The 16,473-nt window shown below is 31.8% G+C and overlaps 1 protein-coding gene across 1 annotated transcript in view; it reads left to right on the plus strand.

Annotated features, from left to right (window-relative positions):
• The window catches only part of LOC127724315 (proteasome subunit alpha type-1-like), a 39,543-nt gene that overhangs the window by 204 nt on the left and 22,866 nt on the right, over positions 1–16,473 (plus strand). The window contains exons 2-3 of the mRNA XM_052231247.1: positions 2,207–2,251; positions 5,830–5,931. Coding sequence (XP_052087207.1) covers positions 2,207–2,251; positions 5,830–5,931 — 147 coding nt within the window. The remainder of the gene's footprint in view (positions 1–2,206; positions 2,252–5,829; positions 5,932–16,473) is intronic.

Raw genomic sequence — 16,473 nt, forward strand, 5'->3', positions numbered from 1 at the left:
ATGTTGTATGGTTTGATCTTTTTGTTTGTCATGTGCATATTTTTTTATGACATGATTGTCGAATTATACTCAGTCATAGTAGAAGTAGTGGTATTTACTCTTTTTAAAAATGAAAACAACCGTGTTATTCACCTTGTTTTTTCTTTTTGATTTTTCTGTATCAGAAATCAGTTATTCATGTTTTCAATTGCCTTTCTTTCTCAGGCTGTTGTTTTCTATCCATGGCGAATTAATGAAATAAAAGTCCATATTTTTTTATATTTTCTTGAAGCTTATATTTCAAACTTTCCAATGAACCAAATTTTGCTTACCAGACATTCATTTTGAAGAAGATATTTAACTTTATATTTTGATTTTGAGCTGATTTCAACAAAATTTCTAACTTAATAGGCTACTGTCCTGGCAGATTTTTTTACCTTTAAAAGACAAAATAAATATTGAATTATAGATTTTTGGAATGATTATTCCTTAAAATTTATCATCGCACAAAAATATTATGCCAGACAGTTGTTTTGGAGAAATTATTTCAATTATAAGTAAATTTTTCTCGGCAATTTCAGCCATTTTTTTCTTAAAATTTAACTGTCCTGGCAGATTTTTTTTAACTTATTAATTTTTTATTTTAATTTTTTTTACAAATAATGCAAGTATATACCCTGTTCTTTATTCTACAATTTAAATTTTAACAATATGTTAATTAAAACAAAAGTTACAGATGAAAACGTATCGAAAATAACTGTCCTGGTTTTATCTGTCCTGTTAATAGACCTTCCCCGAATAATCTTCAATAATTGAAGGATTGTTAGAAAAAGAAGAAGAAGAAGATCTTCTATCACTATATCGTAATATATAGCATGTATAGGGAAAGAAGTTCAGGGGTTCAAATTAGCGGTGGTCCGAGGTCTGCGACCTTCCACTATTGCAATCAGACTTTCGTTTTGGTTACTTGCTCACCCGACAGACCTTCAATTTGAAAGAAAATAAAAATTAACTTTACCAACCTTTTTAACCAAAATTTCCAAACGAATTCAATATTTATTTTCATATTTATTATTCATGACATCAATGTTCATTTTGCAGTCAGGGGTACTACTTAAACAAGTGATTTCATTATCACCTATTTCAGTGATTTGATAAATTCAGTTGTCACCTATTTAAGTGATTTTGGTGTTTCCTTTGATCTTCAAATGCTAATTTCATTGATTTTCCATATTTTGACAAACTTTTCTATAATTTTCCTACATAGAACTAATTATCACTTTCTTTTGTATATCAATTTTACCAGTGGGCTTGGACAGTAAGTTAGCACGTTTAGTGAGCTAAAGCTTTTAAAAGTACCCTTGGGAATTTTTCTATAATAAAATATTCATTAACTACTCTTACTATCAGACAAAGGTCAACAATATTAGGTAACCTGATTGGTTTTCTTTAGAGCTATACTGATCTACTTCAAGGTTATGTCCTGATCTACAAATTATTCCAGTTTTTGCATATTTTAGATAAACTGTAAAAACTGACGGGCTAATCAAGCAAAAGACAATGTCTGCATGTACATGGTTGTTTTTTCAATGGAATTCTTGTCTTTTTACCAATAAAAAAGGCAAGCATGTGGGAAAAATATCAAGAAAATGTTATAAACACTTGTTGAAGTGATTACATTTTAACTTCTCAAATGACTTGTTTTAGTGATTTTAAAAAGTCTGTGTCTATTTTTGTGAAAATTTTTAATATTTCACAGCCAAAATCACTTGAAGAAGTGATTCTGAAATCACTTGTTTAAGTAGTACCCCTGACTGTTTTGTTCAACCGCTAGCTTTATACCGAAAATCTCCAACAAGTAATGTGTAAGTCCGAGTAAAATCGTATCTGACTGACAAACCTCAAAAACAACATTGAAAAACAATGGATGCCATAAACTGGAAATGAAGACAATTACAATACTGGATCAGATTCTGGGGGCAGATAAGGGTAATTCCTGGTTTGCCGATCATATACAATAAGAAAATAATAATTCCAGGCAGGTGACAAAATACATCTTTGATGATGAAATATAAACACTACTATTGAAAACCAAAAGATATACGGAAAAAGAAAAAACAGGAATTATTTTATACAGAAACTCAAAATTACTTTTAGTTCACAAATGTTCATGTCAAAATCATTTTGATTATTAGCATGATTAGTAATGTATTTCTTTTCTTTGTAGTTTCGTAATCAGTATGACAATGATGTTACAGTCTGGAGTCCACAGGTAATATTTTTAGGCCAACCTTAAAAATTCTGTGTTTGATATTGCTTACCCATGACTTATATATGGGTTTGATAGGTACATAGGAATTTTTCTTTAGCGAACAACATACATGACATAAGTTACATGTTTTAGACAAGAAAACAACGGTTAAACATTTTAAACATGTTAAAGCAGGAAAAAATCTAAAAAAAATAATTGAAACATTTTGTGAAATGATTTGTGCCATAATTTTTTTTAGGGTAAGCTGCTTTTTAGGTGGGTAGGAAGACAGTATCAAACAATTTGAATTTTAATGTTAGCCTAAGTATCTATCTGACACTGATATACATGTACAGTAAATATAAACCAGTGTTCCCGCCTGCCCTAAATAGAAGGTGCCCTTACCCCCGCCCTTCTGCCCTCTAAAGTAAAAGAATGCACCCCTCTGCCTTTTCAAAAAAGATCAAATTTCCAAATTTTATGCCTACCGGCGTTTCCGGTAAAATTGTTACCTGATTGTGTAACACTAATTAACTGACATTGGGATTAAGTTAAATACCTAATACTTTGGCAGTTTTATCACCTTTGTTAATGATTGTTTACTGCTAATTAGTGGATTTAAGATAATTGAACAAATACTAGATATTTAATACAGAATGAAATGTCCACATGTTGTCCATTTGTAATGTTTATGTACAGCATGTACACCTGAAAAAATTTATTTCAGTAGGCATAACATAAAAAATAAAATCTTAAACAATTTTAAAGGCATACATAGTTTTGACTTAAATTGGTAAAAAATATTTTGTTTCATAAGCATGAGTATGAATTTAAGAAGAATCAGAGAAATTTGTACTTTGAACATAACAAGATTCACTTCCTGTTTTACTTCTTGTATTTTATAATCCTCCTGACATAAGAGCACTCAACAAATTTATTTTTAACAATGATGGAGAAAAAAGTAACTGTTTATACCTTCTGCAATATATTATTGCATCAATATAATATGATCATCTCCTGTCTCACCTGTTATATTTATAAAACTCCTTACTGAGGAGCACTTTGGTGTGCACTTAAAATTACTTTTTGTGACAATTCAAATGATAATCATGATAATAAATAACTCTCAATAACATATATACTATATGTTTGAACAAGTAATTAAATATAGATAATTTAATTACATTAAACATTCAATTTTGCATGTATAACTCCATCTTTCAAAACTGCTTGTTTATTTTGGTATAAGTTATAAAACATTGAAATTTCTGAAGACTATTTTCCTTACCAAATGTACAAGTTTGTTTAGATTAACATCAAAATGATATGCTTTGCTTCATGGTATGATAATTTGATAAAAAAACCCTTACTGGAACCAACATCAAGAACACATAAATTTTTGAATATGGTTTAAATACAACTAATGTTCTCCAGCTTAGCCTAGCAATATTCAAGGTAATTTATACACTGTCAAACATTGCCCTTAAAATCTGGGTTATAACGCTAAAGTGCCCTTTCAGACAACTAGCACCCTTATGCCCTGAGATTCAAGCTGGAACACTGTAAACTATGGCTGATACAGTTTAAAATCCCCATGATCACTGAGGGTGGTTTTGAGTGATTCCAAGCAAATAAACTCTAATTTTCAAGTCTTTTGTTGCTATTTATACTGAATAGGCAGCTCTATGTACAATATGAATCACTTAAAATCACAAGCATTCGTGCTGACGAATCACCAGCAAGAGATTTACAAAATCAGAACAATGTTCCTACATATACTAGTAATATTAATTGGCATTCAATAAGCAAAATTTATACAACACTGTTACAACAGGGCTCATGCTAGCAGACGTCTGGGGCGATAAAGTCACTTTCCTGTCCCTCACTTAGCTTTGCCCAAAGGTCAAAAGCGATATGATTTACTGTATAGTTTTAAGCTATGGTAGACCCAATTTTGATATGTTTGACAAAGTGTTAAACAATGCAAAAGAGACAACAAACAGTTATGGTAGAAAACAATCAAAACAACCTTTGTACATGTTACAGACCTCTGGCTTGGGACAAGAACATAAAGAGACTGAGTGTCATGGCAAGGTTGAACTTTTTTTTTTTGTAAATATAAATAAGAAGATGTGGTATGAGTGCCAATGAGACAACTATCCATCCAAGTCACAATGTGTAAAAAGTTACAAATATAGGTCAAAGTACGACCTTCAACAAGAGCCTTGGCTCACACTGAGCTACAAAGTGCCCCAAAAAGGCTAATGTAAAACAATTCAAACAGGAAAACCGAAGGTCTAATCTATGTAATAAAACAAGAAACGAGAAACACTTACGAACCACACCAACAAACAACAACCACTGAACAACAGGCATTTTTGTCCAATATACAAGTACTTACAAATTCTGAGGAAAAATTTTGAGAAGGGCAGGTAGAAATAACAAAATCCAACAGAGCTACTTTCATAACTGTGGATTCATTATTGTTCATGTGATACCTATTTTTTCGTGGATTCTGTTGTTAAAGGGGAACTATAAATTGAAATGTCCAAGAAAGTACAAATTTTCTATAGTTTCTATGCTGACTTGACAAAACTGTGAAATCAAATATCCACAAAAAACAATTTTTCCTCAATCCACAAAAATTGGTACCAAAATAAATGAATCCACAGAATTGATAATGTTTATAACAAACATGACAATCATGTATAACAATTTTAGTTAAATGGGAATATAGATTTTCTGTCTGAATATACAGTCAGAGATATAACTCTAAAGGGTTATTACAGAAAATAACTTGCATGTGTTATTACAGACACTTTCATGAGTTGTCTACTCTTTATTCCTTAAATTTTCTAAATCTGCAATAACATATGTTTGTTATTTGTAAAATAAATCAAACATATTTTTATTTATAATGGGCTCTAGGGAACTCTTGAGACTTTGCGCAGAAACTAAATGCATAGCCTTGATAATTAATTTTTTAATTAAATTAATACATTTTTGATTAACCATGGTAAATCAATGAGACAAGGCTTTTAAGGGATAAACTTAGCTGTAATAACATAGCTTAGTTATTAAAGGAATGTAACTTATTATATGAGACACTTGGGAATTACTGGGAAGCTTGCGCAGAACCTCATTACAAGCTCTGGTCATTATTTCTTACAATAAATCAAAATACATTGTAATTAAACATGATGTATGTCTGAGAGAATGCTTTGGAGTGATATAGAGAAGCTGTGATAACACCCTTTAGTTATTACAGGCATATTTTTTCTGTAATAACATACAGGTGTACTATGCAAAATTGGCAAACTATGAACTGTTGTATCTTTCTATAGTTAAGTATACATAAAGACAAAAGTAATATCAAGAGAACTTGTATGCATTTTAACTAAGCTAGTGATGTATATTGTCCCTTTGAAACATGTAACATACATATGTTATCACAGTTCTTTGATTTTTTAGTCCACAATAACAAATGTATGTTATTTTTCTGTAATAACCCTTTAGAGTTATATCCCTGACTGATATATATATACATGTACATGTACATGTAGATATAAAAATGATTTTATGAAAAAATTGTATTTTAGGGCAGAATTCACCAACTTGAATATGCTATGGAAGCAGTGAAACAAGGATCTGCGGCTGTAGGCATCAAATCCAAAACACATGCCATATTGGTAGCATTAAAGGTAGAGTATAAAACACATGCCATATTGGTAGCATTAAGGTAGAGTATTTAACACATGCCTTACTCATAGCACTAAAGTTGGAGTATACATACAAAAGACATGCCATATTGCTAGCGTTAAAGGTAGGTTACATAACACACGCCATATTCCAAGTATTTAAATATTTCAAAAATTTCATAAAGGGGATTCCATCTTCTGGATTAAAAATCATTTTCAAAACTGGTGAGTCTAAAATGCATCAAGATAGACGAATGCTGTAGCAGCTGAGACTACATGTAATTATTTATAGTAAAAGTTTAAAAATTATTTAAATTTGATGTCATTTTCTTGCACTATTTTTTCATGAAGACTGAAATAAAAAATTATTTAGCAATTAAATTTCTTCTTCCCACTGTTAGCCATTGACTTGTCCTTGCTAAAAAATGACAAGTCCATAGAATCTGTACAAACAAATCTGTAAATTCTGAATAGTACTGTCAATGGTTGTGTAGAAAATGCATTACAAAATATAAGCATGATTTACAGTTTAAGGTATTGTTGGAAAAAAAATGCTGCACCTGTAGAAGGATAGTTACTTCATAAAAATCATCTCCTTGTTGAGGCATTAAAATTACTACATGTATATATTACAGCAATATTATTTTAAAATTGTGACAGTAAATTTATTTTGTATAGTTATTCTTCATGTTCATTTTAAAGGAAGTTCAAGTAAATCTGAAAAGCCCTGAACAAACTGATAAATACAATAATATTTAAACATAGCCATGATAGCTAGAGTATGGTACATGTTAAATGATCAGCTAATATTAAAGACTTAATTATATGAACATATACTGTAATCGTGCTTGTATAGTTCGCACTGGTACATTGTCCGCACCCCCTTCTCCCCAAGAAATTTCAGGTAAAAAAACTTTTTGTAACTGTTAAAAACTGTCTAATGAAACTCCTGTAATTTCAAATTGTGTGTGGTTGTTTACTGTATTTTCATGGAAAAACCTGTTTTCCATCATCATGATCATCAAACAGAAGTTGAAACTGCTTGTAAATGATTCTAGAACACTTCATGATTGTTTAAATAAGTCAAAATCACACAAAAACAATTAAGAAACTTGTGTACAATGTTTAAAGCGGAAGTTTGAATAGAACGTGTAAAAGAACATTGAGAGTTGAAATCCGTACTTAATAGATATCACTATAATACTACTTTGAAAGTAAAACAGTTCCATCCTTGTGTAAAACAATGTTTAATATATCTATTACATTAATCATGTTAATGTTTAAAGGGTCTTAAGCTAATACAAAACATATTCGTCAATATGAAACCCAAAAACGGAACGAATGATAACCGATTATGTTTTGTAGTTTATACATTGTAAGTTGGTTTACGGTTGACTTTTATAACTTTTTAGTTCCCTTTCATTCAAGCAGTTTCCAGTTTATTTTAAGAAATGCAGTGAAAAGAAACAAGAAATTTTATGAATTTGTAATGAAGCATTTAGTTTTCATACGGCTGCAAACATTTTTTTGGGTTCGTATAATGCTATGATGTCGTCGTCTGCATCGTCGTCCGAAGACACATTTGGTTTCCGGACATTAACTTTAGTTTAAGTGAATGGATCTCTATGAATTTTTTTAAGAAGGTTCAATACCACAAAAGGAAGGTTGGGATTGATTTTGGGGAAGATGGTCCCAACCGTTTAGGAAACAGGGGCCCAAAATAAGCATTTTTCTAGTTTCAGGATAATAACTTATGTATAAGTATTTCGATTGCTCTGAAATTGTACCACAATGATAAATACCACAAGTAGAAGGTTGGGATTCATTTTGGGGGTTATGGGGCCAACAGTTTAGGAATTAAGGGCCAAAAACAAGCATTTTTGTAGTTTCTGAACAATAACTTGTGTGTAAGTTAGTCACTGTAAGTGTATGGATCTCTCTGACATTGTACGATAATTATAAGGTTCCATATCACAAAGGGAAGGCTGGGATTGAGTTTGGGGGTAATTGCCCAAACATGCAGGAATTAGGGTAAAAAAGGGGCAAAAAACAAGCATTTTTAGCTCACCTGGCCCAAAGGGCCAAGTGAGCTTTTCTCATCACTTGGCGTCCGTCGTCGTTGGCTTTTTACAAAAATCTTTTCCTCTAAAACCACTGGGCCAAATTTAACCAAACTTGGCCACAATCATCATTAGGGTATCTGGTTTAAAAAATGTGTCCGATGACCCCGCCAACCAACCAAGATGGCCGCCATGGCTAAAAATATAACATAGGGGTAAACTGTAGATTTTGGCTTATATCTCTGAAACCAAAGCATTTAGAGTAAATCTGACATGGGGTAAAACTGATTATCAGGTCAAGATCTATCTGCCCTGAAATTTTCAGACAAATCTGACAACCTGTTGTTGGGTTGCTGCCCCTGAATTGGTAATTTTAATGAAATTTTGCAGTTTTTATACGACCGCAAAAAAATTTTGTGGTCGTATATTGGTATGACGTTGGCGTCGTCGTCGTCGTCGTCCGTCGTCGTCCGAATACACATTGGTTTTCGCACTCTAACTTTAGTATAAGTGAATGGATCTTTTTGAAATTTGACCATAAGGTTAAATACCACAAAAGGAAGGTTGGGATTGATTTTGGGGGTTATGGTACCAACAGTTAAGGAATTAGGGGCCAAAAAGGGGCCAAAAATAAGCATTTTTATAGTTTCCAGACAATAACTGTGGAACAGTGTATGAATCTCTCTGAAATTATACTACAAGTTTCCATACCACAAAGGGATGGTTAGGATTTGCTTTGGGGGTTATGGCTCAAACCGTTTAGGAATTAGGGGCAAAAAAGGGGGAAAAACAAGTTGTCCTGGTTAATGGACAAATACTTTAGTACAAAACATAATTTAAAGCAGTGTAAGGGAGATAAATCAAATACATCATTGAAATTATCTCCCTTACACTGCTTTTAAATTATGTATAAAGTAATGGTTAATGAACAATAAAGATAATTTAAAGCAGTGTAAGGGAGGTAATCCAAATACAACGTTTTGGTTGCTTCCCTTACACTGCTTTTAAATTATGTTTAAAGAAATGCATATTTAAGAAGGGAGACCAGTAAAAATATCTGCAAATGTTGCATCTTTTTTTTTTACAAAAAAATCCATATGAAGGTCCAAAGGGTCCAAAATTAAACTTTGTTTGATTTTAGCAAAAATTGAATATATGAGGTTCTTTGATATGCTGAATCTAAACATGTATGTAGATTTTTGATTTTTGGCCCAGTTTTCAAGTTGGTCCAAATTGGGGTCCAAAATTAAACTTTGTTTGATTTCAACAAAAATTGAATATATGGGGTTCTTTGATATGCTGAATCTAACCATGTATTTAGATTTTTTATTTGTGGACCCCGTTATCAAATTGGTTCATATTGAGGTCAAAAGGGTCCAAAATTAAACTTTGTTTGATTTCATCTAAAATTGAATTATTGGGGTTCTTTGATATGCCAAATCTAACCATGTATTTAGATTTTTAATTTTGGGTCCTGTTTTTTAAATTGGTCTACATTAAGGTCCAAAGGGTCCAAAATTAAACTTAGTTTGATTTAACAAAAATTGAATTCTTGGGGTTCTTTGATATGCTGAATCTAAACATGTGTTTAGATTTTTGATTATGGGCCCAGTTTTCAAGTTGGTCCAAGATAGGGTCCAGTATTTAAACTTTGTTTGATTTCAACAAAAATTGAATATATGGGGTTCTTTGATATGCTGAATCTGAACATGTATTTAGATTTTTGATTATGGGCCCAGTTTTCAAGTTGGTCCAAATTGGGGTCCAAAATTAAACTTTGTTTGATTTCAACAAAAATTGAATATATGAGGTTCATTGATATGCTGAATCTAACCATGTATTTAGATTTTTTATTTGTAGGCCCTGCTATCAAATTGGTTCATATTGAGGTCAAAAGGGTCCAAAATTAAACTTTGTTTGATTTCATCAGAAATTGAATTATTGGGGTTCTTTGATATGCCAAATCTAACCGTGTTTTTAGATTTTTAATTTGGGTCCCGTTTTTTAAATTGGTCTTCATTGAGGTCCAAAGGGTCCAAAATTAAACTTAGTTTGATTTTAACAAAAATTGAATTCTTGGGGTTCTTTGATATGCTGAATCTTAACATGTGTTTAGATTTTTTATTATGGGCCAGTTTTCAAGTTGGTCCAAGTTGGGGTCCAAAATTAAACTTTTTTTTAATTTCAACAAAAATTGAATATATGGGGTTCTTTGATATGCTGAATCTAACCATGAATTTAGATTTTTTATTTGTGGGCCCCGCTATCAAATTGGTTCATATTGAGGTCAAAAGGGTCCAAAATTAAACTTTGTTTGATTTCATCAAAAATTGAATTATTGGGGTTCTTTGATATTCCAAATCTAACTGTGTATATAGATTTTTAATTTTAAGTCCCGTTTTTTAAATTGGTCTACATTAAGGTCCAAAGGGTCCAAAATTAAACTTAGTTTGATTTTAGCAAAAATTGAATTCTTGGGGTTCTTTGATATGCTGAATCTAAACATGTGTTTAGATTTTTGATTATGGGCCCAGTTTTCAAGTTTGTCCAAGTTGGGGTCCAAAATTAAACTTTGTTTGATTTTAACAAAAATTGAATATATGGGGTTCTTTGATATGCTGAATCTAACCATGTATTTTGATTTTGGACATTGGACCATAATAGGTAAATTAAAAAAAAATCAAGTTCTTAGACCACATTCTTTCTGTGTCAGAAACCTATGCTGTGTCAAATATTTAATAACAATCCAAATTCAGAGCTGTATCAAGCTTGAATGTTGTGTCCATACTTGCCCCAACTGTTCAGGGTTCGACCTCTGCGGTCGTATCAAGCTGCGCCCCAGCGAAGCATTTTATTGGTTATTATCTTGAATATTATTATAGATAGAGATAAACTGTAAACAGCAATAATGTTTAGCAAAGTAAGATCTACAAATAAATTGTCATGACCAAAATTTTTAGTCGACCCCTTTAGGAGTTATTGCCCTTAATAGTCAATTTTTAACAATTTTTTGTAAATTTATGTAATCTTTTAAATCTTGTACAAAAATCTTCTTCTCTGAAACTTCTAAATTTAACCATACTTGGCCATAATCATTATTAGGGTATCTAGTTTAAAAAATTTGTCCGATGACCCCGCCTTCCAACCATCATGGCTGACTTGGTTAAAAATAGAACATCAGGGTAAAATGCAGTTTTTTGTTTATATCTCAGAAACTAAAGTATTTAGAGCAAATCTGACAGGTGGCAAAAATGTTCATCAGATTTAGATTTATCTGCCCTGAAATTTTCAGACGAATCTGACAACCCCTTGTTGGGTTGCTGCCCCTGAGTTAGTAATTTTACAAAAATTTTGCAGTTTTTATACGACCGCAAAAAAATTTTTGTGGTCGTATATTGGTATGACGTTGGCGTCGTCGTCGTCGTCGTCCGAAGAGGCATTAGTTTTCGCACTCTAACTTTAGTTAAAGTGAATGGATCTCTATGAAATTTTACCATAAGGTTCAATACCACAAAAGGAAGGTGGGGATTGATTTTGGGGGTTATGGTACCAACAGTTAAGGAATTAGGGGCCAAAAAGGGGCCAAAAATAAGCATTTTCTAGTTTCCAGACAATAACTGTGGAACGGTGTATGGATCTCTCTGAAATTATACTACAAGTTTCCATACCACAAAGGGATGGTTAGGATTTGGTTTGGGGGGTTATTGCTCAAACCGTTTAAGAATTAGGGGCAAAAAAGGGGGAAAAACAAGGTTGTCCTCATTAATGGACAAATACTTTAGTACAAAACATAATTTAAAGCAGTGTAAGGGAGATAAATCAAATACATCATTGAAATTATCTCCCTTACACTGCTTTTAAATTATGTATAAAGTAATGGTTAATGAACAATTAAGATAATTTAAAACAGTGTAAGGGAGGTAATCCAAATACAACGTTTTGGTTACTTCCCTTACACTGCTTTTAAATTATGTTAAAAGAAATGCATATTTATAAAGGAAGACCAGTATGGCGCATTAGATTTGTAAAATCTGTGACCACATTTATTTATTTGTTATGCCGAATTTAACCGTGTATTTAGATTTTTAATTTTGGGTCCAGTTTTCAAATTGGTCTACATTAAGGTCCAAAGGGTCCAAAATTAAACTTTGTTTGATTTTAACAAGAATTGAATATATGGGGTTCTTTGATATGCTGAATCTAAACATGTATTTAGATTTTTGATTTTTGGCCCAGTTTTCAAGTTGGTCCAAATTGGGGTCCAAAATTAAACTTTGTTTGATTTCATCAAAAATTGAATTATTGGGGTTCTTTGATATGCCAAATCTCACCATGTATTTAGATTTTTAATTTTGGGTCCTGTTTTTTAAATTGGTCTACATTAAGGTCCAAAGGGTCCAAAATTAAACTTAGTTTGATTTTAACAAAAATTGAATTCTTGGGGTTCTTTGATATGCTGAATCTAAACATGTGTTTAGATTTTTGATTATGGGCCCAGTTTTCAAGTTGGTCCAAGTTGGGGTCCAAAATTAAACTTTGTTTGATTTCAACAAACATTGAATATATGGGGTTCTTTGATATGCTGAATCTAAACATGTATTTAGATTTTAGATTTTTGGCCCAGTTTTCAAGTTGGTCCAAATTGGGGTCCAAAATTAAACTTTGTTTGATTTCAACAAAAATTTAATATATGGGGTTCTTTGATATGCTGAATCTTACCATGTATTTAGATTTTTATTTGTGGGCCCGCTATCAAATTGGTTCATATTGAGGTCAAAAGGGTCCCAAATTAAACTTAGTTTGATTTCATCAAAAATTGAATTATTGGGGTTCTTTGATATGCAAAATCTAACCGTGTTTTTAGATTTTTAATTTTGGGTCCAGATTTTTAAATTGGTTTACATTAAGGTCCAAAGGGTCCAAAATTAAACTTAGTTTGATTTTAACAAAAATTGAATTCTTGGGGTACTTTGATATGCTGAATCTAAACATGTGTTTAGATTTTTATACGACCGCAAAAAAATTTTGTGGTCGTATATTGGTATGACGTTGGCGTCGTCGTCATCGTCCTAAGACACATTGGTTTTCGCACTCTAACTTTAGTTTAAGTGAATGGATCTCTTTGAAATTTTACCATAAGGTTAAATACCACAAAAGGAAGGTTGTGATTGATTTTGGGGGTTATGGTACCAACAGTTAAGGAATTAGGGGCCAAAAATAAGCATTTTCTAGTTTCCAGACAATAACTGTGGAACGGTGTATGGATCTCTCTGAAATTATACTACAAGTTTCCATACCACAAAGGGATGGTTAGGATTTGCTTTGGGGGGTTATGGCTCAAACTGTTTAGGAATTAGGGGCAAAAAAGGGGGAAAAACAAGGTTGTCCTGGTTAATGGACAAATACTTTAGTACAAAACATAATTTAAAGCAGTGTAAGGGAGATAAATCAAATACATCATTGAAATTATCTCCCTTACACTGCTTTTAAATTATGTATAAAGTAATGGTTAATGAACAATAAAGATAATTTAAAACAGTGTAAGGGAGGTAATCCAAATACAATGTTTTGGTTACTTCCCTTACACTGCTTTTAAATTATGTTTAAAGAAATGCATATTTATAAAGGAAGACCAGTAAAAATATCTGCAAATGTTGCATCTTTTTTTTTTTACAAAAAAATCCATATGAAAGATTTGACACTATATTTTTAATTCTATTATAAAATAGATTAAGTTAGCACTATGGTAAATTTAAATGGGTAATTATGGTTGCCAACTCCATTGGAAAGTTGAAATGAGATTATGACCATATCTTGAGGGAAAGAATTTTTTGGGGGATAAAAAGAAATTGTGGGGGGTCAATTTTTTCTCATTTCAGATTTCAGAAATTAAAAAGAATTATTCTTCAAATATTATTTTTTTTTCAAATTTCAAATATTGAAACATTTCAAGAAGTAATCTTTAATTGCACAGTATGGCGCATTAGATTTGTAAAATCTTTGATCACATTTATTTATTTGTTATGCCGAATCTAACAGTGTATTTAGATTTTTAATTTTGGGTCCAGTTTTCAAATTGGTCTACATTAAGGTCCAAAGGGTCCAAAATTAAACTTAGTTTGATTTTAACAAAAATTGAATTTTAGGGTTCTTTGATATGCTGAATCTAAACATGTATTTAGATTTTTGATTTTTGGCCCAGTTTTCAAGTTGGTCCAAATTGGGGTCCAAAATTACACTTTGTTTGATTTCAACAAAAATTGAATATATGGGGTTCTTTGATATGCTGAATCTAACCATGTATTTAGATTTTTTATTTGTGGACCCCGTTATCAAATTGGTTCATATTGAGGTCAAAAGGTCCAAAATTAAACTTTGTTTGATTTCATCTAAAATTGAATTATTGCGGTTCTTTGATATTCCAAATCTAACCGTGTATTTAGATTTTTTATTTTGGGTCCTGTTTTTTAAATTGGTCTACATTAAGGTCCAAAGGGTCCAAAATTAAACTTAGTTTGATTTTAACAAAAAATGAATTCTTGGGGTTCTTTGATATGCTGAATCTAAACATGTGTTTAGATTTTTTATTATGGGCCCAGTTTTCAAGTTGGTCCAAGATAGGGTCCAGTATTTAAACTTTGTTTGATTTTAACAAAAAATGAATATACGGAGGTCTTTGATATGTTGAATCTAAACATGTATTTAAATTTTTGATTATGGGCCCAGTTTTCAAGTTGGTCCAAAATTAAACTTTGTTTGATTTCAACAAAAATTGAATATATGAGGTTCTTTGATATGCTGAATCTAACCATGTATTTAGATTTTTTATTTGTAGGCCCCGCTATCAAATTGGTTCATATTGAGGTCAAAAGGGTCCAAAATTAAACTTTGTTTGATTTCATCAAAAATTGAATTATTGGGGTTCTTTGATATGCCAAATCTAACCATGTTTTTAGATTTTTAATTTGGGTCCCGTTTTTTAAATTGGTCTTCATTGAGGTCCAAAGGGTCCAAAATTAAACTTAGTTTGATTTTAACAAAAATTGAATTCTTGGGGTTCTTTGATATGTTGAATCTAAACATGTGTTTAGATTTTTATACAACCGCAAAAAAATTTTTGTGGTCTCATATTGGTATGACGTTGGCGTCGTCGTCGTCCGGCGTCGTCGGCGTCGTCCGAAGACACATTGGTTTTCGCACTCTTACTTTAGTTTAAGTGAATGGATCTTTATGAAATTTTACCACAAGGTTCAATACCACAAAAGGAAGGTTGGGATTGATTTTGGGGGTTATGGTAATAACAGTAAAGGAATTAGGGGCCAAAAATAAGAATTTTTGTAACTTCCAGACATAACTTGTGTGTTAGTGTATGGATCTCTCTGACATTGTACCACAAGGTTCCATATCACTAAAGGAATGCTGGGATTGATTTTGGGGGTAATTGCCTCCAAATTTTAGGAATTAGGGGCCAAAAAAGGGGCAAAAAACAAGCATTTTTCTAGTTTCATGACAATAACTTGTGTGTAAGTGTATGGATCTTTCTGAAATTGTACTACAAGGTTCCATATCACAAAGGGAAAGCTGGGTTTGAGTTTGGGGGTAATTGCCCTAAACGTTTAGGAATTTGGGGCCAAAAAGGGGCCAAAAAACACATTTTTTTCTAGTTTCCAGACAATAACTTGTGTTCAAGTGTATGGATCTCTCTGAAATTGTACTGCAAGGTACCATACCACAAAGGGAAGGCTGAGATTGAGTTTGGGGGTGATGAATCATAATGGGGGTTCAAAAAATTTTGGGGGGGGATTTATTTTTTTTTCCTTTTTTTTCTTTTTTTCCTTTTTTGTTTCTTTTAAAATTTTCCATTTTAAGTTGGTTATTTCTGATTTATATTTAAAATCAAACAATAATGATATGGTAGGAGATACACACCAAACAGGATGTGTAAATTATTATATAATAAGTATTGTGCAATAGCAAGAAATTTTCAATTGCACAGTATTGCACAATAGCAAGAAATCTTCAATTGCACAGTAATGCGCAATAGCAAGAAATCTTCAATTGCACAGTATTGCGCAATAGCAAGAAATATCCAATAGCACAATATTGCGCAATAGCAAGAAATTGTCAATTGTACAGTATTGCGCAATAGCAAGAAATATTTAATAGCACAGGATTGTGCAAAAGAAGATACTTCCTATAAATTGCTTATTTCTTGACCAATTTCAATGGGGTTTTATTCTTGATTTCATGGGGTTCTTTAATATGCTGAATCTAACCGTGTATTTAGTTTTTGGATTTTGGGCCCCGTTTTTAAATTGGTCCACATTGAGGTCCAAAGGGTCCAAAATTAAACTTTGTTTGATTTCATCAAAAATTGAATTATTGGGGTTCTTTGATATGCCGAATCTAACTGTGTATTTAGATTCTTAAATTTTGGTTCCGTTTTCAAATTGGTCTACATTAAGGTCCAAAGGGTCCAAAATTA

The sequence above is a fragment of the Mytilus californianus genome, unplaced genomic scaffold, assembly GCF_021869535.1.
Source record: "Mytilus californianus isolate M0D057914Y unplaced genomic scaffold, xbMytCali1.0.p SCAF_14, whole genome shotgun sequence".
Lineage (NCBI taxonomy): Eukaryota > Metazoa > Mollusca > Bivalvia > Mytilida > Mytilidae > Mytilus > Mytilus californianus.